Raw genomic sequence first — 9,829 nt, forward strand, 5'->3', positions numbered from 1 at the left:
CATTCCACAGCTTGACCCCTCTGACCGATATGCACCTCTCTTTGGTGTTTATTCTAGCATTTGTTTGTTTGAATATGGCAGTGCCCCTTAGGTTGTAGCGGCTCTCTCTAGGCCAGAACAGCTCTTGGATACAGCTCGGGAGCAGGTGATTGTGTGCCTTGTACATTGTTATTGCGGTATTTAGATCTACTAAACGAGTTTTAGGGTGTTTAATTGAATGATTAATGGGTTGGTTGGTGCGTAATAATCAGATTGGGTGACAATTCTTATGGCTTTTTTTGAAGTAGAAAGATTGGCTGGATAGTCGTTTTGTAGTTGTTCCCCCATACCTCCACACAGTAGTTAATGTATGGAAGTACGAGGGAGCAATACAGCATATATAGCGAGTTCTGGTTTAGAATAGGTTTAGCTTTATACATTATAGCAATGGTTTAGAGAATTTTGTCTTTAGATTATTTATATGCGGTTTCCAATTAAGTTTACTGTCAATAATTAAACCTAGGAATTTATTCTCAAACTGTCTGCCAAATTCCTATCAATTCCTATCTCAATTGATAATATAATGCTAACACCAAAAGGGGTTCCCGCCCAGAAGGGGATGCTGTGATACTATGAGCTTATTATGTTATATTAAACTTAAAGATGATCATAAATTGTTGCATTCTGTATTCATAAATGTTAGCGCTGTTTTACTGAATGTTGTACAGTAAAGGTTTGAACATTTGGCCCTAATGCAGTTTTACTGAACCTTTTTATTTTTGTCAAACCTTAGCCGAGTCTAAAACAGTTACGGTCCTTTCTTGTACCATTTCAGGTCCTTTCTTGTACCATTTCAGGTCCTTTCTTGTACCATTTCAGGTCCTTTCTTGTACCATTTCATAGATGGAAGCAGGAAGCTTTCAAATGCAAATCTTAATCTTTATTATAATCTTAACAATTACAAAAGGTTATGATGAATATATGATGAATATATGTGACCAGATTTGACTGAGAGCCTGCCATCGCGCAAATTCCAGCTTTTCAAAAATGAGTTTATATCAGAGGCAGACTCTTCACATACTAGAGAATGTCTGAAATAAGTGTCAGAGTTAGGGGTAATGTTAGAGACCACAGAAGTGAACCTTTCAAGCCTGTTTTCTCAACTCGCTGTTTCTCTGCCAGACATTACTCTGTAAACCATATCTCCAAAACTGGTGGGTCAAACTGAACAACCAATATGTCAATTTGAAGCTATGATTCCCTGCTTTCACATGACATGACAAAACGAAAATTAAAAAAAACCAATGGCAGTCCCTCAGTCACATTTAGTCATATGATGAATATATGATGAATATATGATGAACGGAAATGACAGGAAAATGGAAAGTAAAAAAAAAACGCACGCAACGCACGCACGCAACGCAACGCACGCACGCACGCACGCACGCACGCAACGCAACGCACGCACGCACGCACGAGCACACGCACGCACGAGCACACGCACGCACGCACGCACCACCCAGGGTGGGCTAACAGACAAATCAATAAACAAAAACAAAATATATAAACATGAACAACCTTAACTTATCTAATAAAATCTAATGAAAAAACAAACAAAAAAACGATGCTTTTCAATGAGAATTGAGAACGGAGCAAAACCATACATTAAATAGTTTATCAATATAAGTAAATTAATATATGATAACCCTATTCCATGTAACGGAGTTGAGCTGTTATGCTTTACGACCACATGTGAGAGTATAAATTACTCTAAAACATTGTAAAATAAGGTGTGAGATTGCCTCTTTCTGTAGCCTGTTATTCAGAAGACTTGTAGAATGCCACTTCCTGTTCGTGGTGTCACTAAAGGGCCAGTTAATTATTGTTATGGAGGGGAGAATGGCTTGTGTAACGGGGTTGAGTGCGATTGGGGGACAGAGCTATATAATGCTATTTTAATTATCATCTATTTATTCAAAAACTAAACATGACCAGCAATAAAGCACCGATAGATTTATATGTGAATGGCATCATTTATGGATTTTTGTACATTTTTAATAGTCATATCTCAAGTCCACTTTCATTGAAGGCCATTGGGGACATGAAAGAATTGACAACATAGGGGGTGTGTCTACTGAAAGAAAACAAGATAATTTCTGATAAGAAGATAAAGTCCATGTAATCTTTACATAATATTAAAGGGAACATTTAAATTGATTAAAAAAGCTTTTAAAAATACATTTTGGTGACTCAATCGATAAAATACACCTTAAAAGGTAAGAGGGACTGCAAATCGTACCGGTTTCGTGGAATGACTCAATTAACGTTCGAGAGAGAGATCGAGAGAGAGAGAGAGAGGAAGTGAGGGGGGAGAGAGAGAGAGAGAGAGAGAGAGGAAGTGAGGGGGGGAGAGAGAGAGAGAGAGAGAGGAAGTGAGGGGGGGAGAGACAGAGAGAGAGGAGGGGGGGAGACAGAGAGAGAGGGGGGGGGGTGAGCTAGGGGGAAGAGAGAGAGAGGGGGGGGGGTGAGCTAGGGGGAAGAGAGAGAGAGGGGGGGGTGAGCTAGGGGGAAGAGAGAGAGAGAGGGGGGGGGTGAGCTAGGGGGAAGAGGGGGGGGGCTGCATCAATGTGTGACTGTGACAGGATGACTGACAGGATGTTGTATGGTGAACTGTCACCTTCAACACTTCTGCTTGGCTACACAGCCACCTCCATGATGACATCATTGACGCGTCTTCTCCTCCTGCCATTGGCTGCTGCTGCTGCAGCTGAGAGAGAGAGAGAGGGTGGGGGAGAGAGAGAGAGGAAGAAAAAGAAACGAGGAAAAAAAACGAGAAAGAAAAAGAAAATGGAGGGTCAAACCGAACAACCAATATGTCAATTTGAAGCTATGATTCCCTGCTTTCACATGAAAAAACACACATTCAAAAAGATCCAATGGCAGTCCCTCAGTCACTTCTGTCCTTCTGGATAGAACTAGAACTACATAGAGAAGTGTTTCCTCACCTCTAGCTCTGGCTCTGTCCTTCTGGATAGAACTAGAACTACATAGAGAAGTGTTTCCTCACCTCTGGCTCTGTCCTTCAGGATAGAACTAGAACTACATAGAGAAGTGTGTTCTCACCTCTGGCTCTGTCCTTCTGGATAGAACTAGAACTACATAGAGAAGTGTGTTCTCACCTCTGGCTCTGTCCTTCTGGATAGAACTAGAACTACATAGAGAAGTGTGTTCTCACCTCTGGCTCTGTCCTTCTGGATAGAACTAGAACTACATAGAGAAGTGTGTTCTCACCTCTGGCTCTGGCTCTGTCCTTCTGGATAGAACTAGAACTACATAGAGAAGTGTGTCCTCACCTCTAGCTCTGGCTCTGTCCTTCTGGATAGAACTAGAACTACATAGAGAAGTGTGTTCTCACCTCTGGCTCTGTCCTTCTGGATAGAACTAGAACTACATAGAGAAGTGTGTTCTCACCTCTGGCTATGGCTCTGTCCTTCTGGATAGAACTAGAACTACATAGAGAAGTGTGTTCTCACCTCTGGCTCTGGCTCTGTCCTTCTGGATAGAACTAGAACTACATAGAGAAGTGTGTTCTCACCTCTAGCTCTGGCTCTGTCCTTCTGGATAGAACTAGAACTACATAGAGAAGTGTGTTCTCACCTCTGGCTCTGGCTCTGTCCTTCCGGATAGAACTAGAACTACATAGAGAAGTGTGTTCTCACCTCTGGCTCTGGCTCTGTCCTTCTTGATAGAGAAGTAGAGGAAGGTAGAGATGACGTAGGGAGTGAACACCAGTATCTTGATGACCAGCTGGGTCAGAGTCATGAGAGGTTCTGCTGGGTCGGAGGAGGAGGAAGAGGAGGAATCTGGGAAAGACAAACCGAAGCTTTAGTATCCAAACACTGGATGGTCTTCTCGCGGTGAGGATAGCAGATCTACAAGCTCACAACGCGTCGCGCTGCGGCGTGTTGTGAGCTTGCAGATCTGCTATTTTCAGCATGAAACCAAGTGTAAAATGTCTTATACTCTTGTCCACTAGTCCCTTCCTAACATTTCAGTCTAGTTTTTATTTGTCGACCAAATTGTCAATACATTTAGCCTCCGTTTTAGTCGTCATAGCTTATAGTTTTCATTTAGTTTCCATTTCGTTTTCGCCATGCAGTGAAAAAAGGTAAAAGTCGACGAACATTTTCCTTTCAGAAACAACAACTGTGTGACGACGACTCACTTGTCACCTCCATCCAGCTCTCTGGGGACTCACTGGGGACTGGGGACTCACTGGGGACTCACTGGGGACTCACTGGGGACTGGGGACTCACTGGGGACTCACTGGGGACTGGGGACTCACTGGGGACTGGGGACTCACTGGGGACTGGGGACTCACTGGGGACTGGGGACTCACTGGGGACTGGGGACTCTCTCTGGGGACTCACTGGGGACTCACTGGGGACTCTCTGGGGACTGGGGACTCTCTGGGGACTCACTGGGGACTGGGGACTCACTGGGGACTGGGGACTCACTGGGGACTGGGGACTCACTGGGGACTGGGGACTCACTGGGGACTGGGGACTCACTGGGGACTGGGGACTCTCTCTGGGGACTCTCTGGGGACTCACTGGGGACTCACTGGGGACTCACTGGGGACTGGGGACTCACTGGGGACTGGGGACTCTCTCTGGGGACTCACTGGGGACTCACTGGGGACTGGGGACTCTCTCTGGGGACTCACTGGGGACTCACTGGGGACTCTCTGGGGACTCACTGGGGACTGGGGACTCTCTGGGGACTCACTGGGGACTCTCTGGGGACTCACTGGGGACTCACTGGGGACTGGGGACTCACTGGGGACTGGGGACTCACTGGGGACTGGGGACTCACTGGGGACTGGGGACTCACTGGGGACTGGGGACTCACTGGGGACTCTCTGGGGACTCACTGGGGACTGGGGACTCACTGGGGACTGGGGACTCTCTCTGGGGACTCACTGGGGACTCACTGGGGACTGGGGACTCTCTCTGGGGACTCACTGGGGACTCACTGGGGACTGGGGACTCACTGGGGACTCACTGGGGACTGGGGACTCTAACCCTAACCCTAACCCTAACCCTAACGACTCACTTGTCACCTCCATCCAGCTCTCTGGGGACTCACTGGGGACTCACTGGGGACTCTAACCCTAACCCTAACCCTAACGACTCACTTGTCACCTCCATCCAGCTCTCTGGGGACTCTAACCCTAACCCTAACCCTAACGACTCACTTGTCACCTCCATCCAGCTCTCTGGGGACTCTAACCCTAACCCTAACCCTAACGACTCACTTGTCACCTCCATCCAGCTCTCTGGGGACTCTAACCCTAACCCTAACCCTAACGACTCACTTGTCACCTCCATCCAGCTCTCTGGGGACTCTAACCCTAACTCTAACCCTAACGACTCACTTGTCACCTCCATCCAGCTCTCTGGGGACTCTAACCCTAACTCTAACCCTAACCCTAACGACTCACTTGTCACCTCCATCCAGCTCTCTGGGGACTCTAACTCTAACCCTAACCCTAACGACTCACTTGTCACCTCCATCCAGCTCTCTGGGGACTCTAACCCTAACCCTAACCCTAACGACTCACTTGTCACCTCCATCCAGCTCTCTGGGGACTCTAACCCTAACCCTAACCCTAACGACTCACTTGTCACCTCCATCCAGCTCTCTGGGGACTCTAACCCTAACCCTAACCCTAACGACTCACTTGTCACCTCCATCCAGCTCTCTGGGGACTCTAACCCTAACTCTAACCCTAACCCTAACGACTCACTTGTCACCTCCATCCAGCTCTCTGGGGACTCTAACTCTAACCCTAACCCTAACCCTAACCCTAACCCTAACCCTAACCCTAACTCTAACCCTAACCCTAACCCTAACCCTAACGACTCACTTGTCACCTCCATCCAGCTCTCTGGGGACTCTCCGAGGCCAGAGATGGAACACTTGTAGAACGCTTCGTCCCGCTTGCTGACGCGGCGGATGGTCGGACTCGTCCCACGGCTGAAGAGGGTTCCGTTTTGATAGAAGTCGAACGGCATGGACGGGCCGCTCTTCTTGTCTCTGGACAGGCAGCGGGGTGTGACATCACTTCCCTCTGGCACAGGAAGCACAGGACACTGTAGGATGACATCTCCATCTATTGAAGAGACATGTGGAGTTATAAGCATCCAGACCTGTACGTCGCCCGTCGGCCACCGGCCTACTTGAGAACGATGCCACTTGGGAACCTAATAATACCCGTTGTCAACTTGTCACAGCACCCGTTTTATCTGTCTGTCTGTGTCCCACATGGAGATCTCTGTATCTGTCTGTCTGTGTCCCACATGGAGATCTCTGTATCTGTCTGTCTGTCTGTCTGTGTCCCACATGGAGATCTCTGTATCTGTCTGTCTGTCTGTCTGTGTCCCACATGGAGATCTCTGTATCTGTCTGTCTGTCTGTCTGTGTCCCACATGGAGATCTCTGTATCTGTCTGTCTGTGTCCCACATGGAGATCTCTGTATCTGTCTGTCTGTGTCCCACATGGAGATCTCTGTATCTGTCTGTCTGTGTCCCACATGGAGATCTCTGTATCTGTCTGTCTGTCTGTCTGTGTCCCACATGGAGATCTCTGTATCTGTCTGTCTGTGTCCCACATGGAGATCTCTGTATCTGTCTGTCTGTGTCCCACATGGAGATCTCTGTATCTGTCTGTCTGTGTCCCACATGGAGATCTCTGTATCTGTCTGTCTGTCTGTCTGTGTCCCACATGGAGATCTCTGTATCTGTCTGTCTGTGTCCCACATGGAGATCTCTGTATCTGTCTGTCTGTCTGTCTGTGTCCCACATGGAGATCTCTGTATCGGTCTGTCTGTGTCCCACATGGAGATCTCTGTATCTGTCTGTCTGTGTCCCACATGGAGATCTCTGTATCTGTCTGTCTGTGTCCCACATGGAGATCTCTGTATCTGCCTGTCTGTCTGTCTGTCTGTGTCCCACATGGAGATCTCTGTATCTGTCTGTCTGTCTGTGTCCCACATGGAGATCTCTGTATCTGTCTGTCTGTGTCCCACATGGAGATCTCTGTATCTGTCTGTCTGTGTCCCACATGGAGATCTCTGTATCTGTCTGTCTGTGTCCCACATGGAGATCTCTGTATCTGTCTGTCTGTCTGTCTGTCTGTCTGTGTCCCACATGGAGATCTCTGTATCTGTCTGTCTGTGTCCCACATGGAGATCTCTGTATCTGTCTGTGTCCCACATGGAGATCTCTGTATCTGTCTGTCTGTGTCCCACATGGAGATCTCTGTATCTGTCTGTCTGTGTCCCACATGGAGATCTCTGTATCTGTCTGTGTCCCACATGGAGATCTCTGTATCTGTCTGTCTGTGTCCCACATGGAGATCTCTGTATCTGTCTGTCTGTGTCCCACATGGAGATCTCTGTATCTGTCTGTCTGTGTCCCACATGGAGATCTCTGTATCTGTCTGTCTGTGTCCCACATGGAGATCTCTGTATCTGTCTGTGTCCCACATGGAGATCTCTGTATCTGTCTGTGTCCCACATGGAGATCTCTATATCTGCCTGTCTGTGTCCCACATGGAGATCTCTGTATCTGCCTGTGTGAAGAGGGCAAACTGACTGACTGTGGTTAAGTAGGCTAATCAATTGTCAGGTGTGGGGTTGCCATGGAAATCAATTGGCTGAGGCAGAGGCTGGAAATTGCCCAGGTGAGGGGACTTAGGCTGATCAGGCCCACTGGCAGAGCCTGGGCAGAGCCTTTTGTGGTGGTTCTGGAGAACCGTGGGTCCGACCGACCCACTCGTTCCACACCCTGCGGGGGTGTGGAACGAGTGTGTCGAATGTGAAGTCGGTGGGGCGAACGGTTCTGGAGTTACGTGCATTACAACCGTACACACACGCAGACAAGCATGCACGCAGAGATGATGTAATTCTAATGGTTGTACCAGAGATGGTCAGGCTGACGGAGTGGCTGTGTTCTCCTGATGTGGACTCACACCAGTAACGTCCGCTGTCCCAGATCAACAGGGTTGGTAAGGTACAGGGGTCTCCTTCTACACACCATCACAACGACAAGAAAGGAAGAGGGATTTCAGTTGAAAGTATCTATCCATCCACGCTACGCACGCACGCACGCAGTCACGCACGCACGCAGTCACGCACGCACGCACGCAGGCAGGCACGCAGGCACGCACGCACGCACGCACATTTTAATCATTTATTTCTGTCCACATAAGAGATACAATACAAGGACACAAATATTTACAAGGTGCTGTACAGAGTGCAATCAGCAAATCCCGGACAAATACCCACACACCCTTCAGGGGTACAAGGAACAGCGTCTTCGCCATATTTGGCGGCTACCGATAGTGGAAGAGATTGCACAGAATTTCGCACGCAGTTTGGCTGCTTTTTTTGGCGTCCCAAGTTGTTGGAAGCCTCTTACAACCAAACTGTGTACGTGTCCTAGGCTGCCGAAGATAAACACCAGTAGATTGCACCTGTAGCCTAGTTCAATGATGGTCTGGAGGAGCGGCTGGTACTTCATGACTTTGGTCATAAGGGCTTCCTCTAAGCTAGAATCAAAGGTCCAGTCAGGCCACTTCTAGAATGAAAACTGATCTGTTCTCTTCATTGACCACAACAACCTGTTATGAGATCAACTATTCTGTCGTGGCGTCCTTTATAGGCATAACGGCCTTTCAGAATGTGTGGCATGGTTTCTGTAACGAGCCCTTATAGAACACACACACACACACACACGCACGCACGCACACGCACACACACACACCTTTGGGATATCCCCAGCCAGTGCCACAGGCTCCATTCTTCGTCCCGTCTCCTACTCGTCTGGTCACAGTCCAGCCCTCTGCAGTGTCCATCTGGTCCTCACAGCTCAGTGAGATGGGTTCATACTGGAAGAACTGACATCTGTCAGGGCGCACTCTGATGGACACTGGGGGGGGGGGGGGGGGGTTACAGGAATGAGGGAGAGATACAGGAAACATCTCTTCATTGTGACAGTTTTCCACTTATTGTAAGAACTAGTCCTGTACGTGGCCCGTCAGCCTACTAGAGAGTGATGCAACTAGTCCTGTACGTGGCCCGTCAGCCTACTAGAGAGTGATGCAACTAGTCCTGTACGTGGCCCGTCAGCCTACTAGAGAGTGATGCAACTAGTCCTGTACGTGGCCCGTCAGCCTACTAGAGAGTGATGCAACTAGTCCTGTACGTGGCCCGTCAGCCTACTAGAGAGTGATGCAACTAGTCCTGTACGTGGCCCGTCAGCCTACTAGAGAGTGATGCAACTAGTCCTGTACGTGGCCCGTCGGCCTACTAGAGAGTGATGCAACTAGTCCTGTACGTGGCCCGTCAGCCTACTAGAGAGTGATGCAACTAGTCCTGTACGTGGCCCGTCAGACTACTAGAGAGTGATGCAACTAGTCCTGTACGTGGCCCGTCAGCCTACTAGAGAGTGATGCAACTAGTCCTGTACGTGGCCCGTCAGCCTACTAGAGAGTGATGCAACTAGTCCTGTACGTGGCCCGTCAGCCTACTAGAGAGTGATGCAACTAGTCCTGTACGTGGCCCGTCAGCCTACTAGAGAGTGATGCAACTAGTCCTGTACGTGGCCCGTCAGCCTACTAGAGAGTGATGCAACTAGTCCTGTACGTGGCCCGTCAGCCTACTAGAGAGTGATGCAACTAGTCCTGTACGTGGCCCGTCAGCCTACTAGAGAGTGATGCAACTAGTCCTGTACGTGGCCCGTCAGCCTACTAGAGAGTGATGCAACTAGTCCTGTACGTGGCCCG

General features: G+C 48.8%; 1 protein-coding gene across 1 annotated transcript; it reads right to left on the minus strand.

Moving 5' to 3' along the window:
- Positions 1-2,651: 2,651 nt before the first annotated feature.
- Positions 2,652-8,940, minus strand: LOC306918023 (uncharacterized protein). Its single transcript, XM_079530921.1, has 5 exons — positions 8,809-8,940; positions 7,964-8,071; positions 5,909-6,154; positions 3,699-3,842; positions 2,652-2,746 (listed from the first exon to the last, which is right to left on the minus strand). Exons 1-5 carry the CDS (start codon positions 8,897-8,899, stop codon positions 2,676-2,678), a joined length of 660 nt encoding a protein of 219 aa, XP_079387047.1. The 5' UTR covers positions 8,900-8,940; the 3' UTR covers positions 2,652-2,675.
- Positions 8,941-9,829: the final 889 nt, after the last annotated feature.

This window comes from Electrona antarctica (assembly GCF_951216825.1).
Source record: "Electrona antarctica genome assembly, contig: scaffold_964, whole genome shotgun sequence".
Classification (NCBI taxonomy): Eukaryota; Metazoa; Chordata; class Actinopteri; order Myctophiformes; family Myctophidae; genus Electrona; species Electrona antarctica.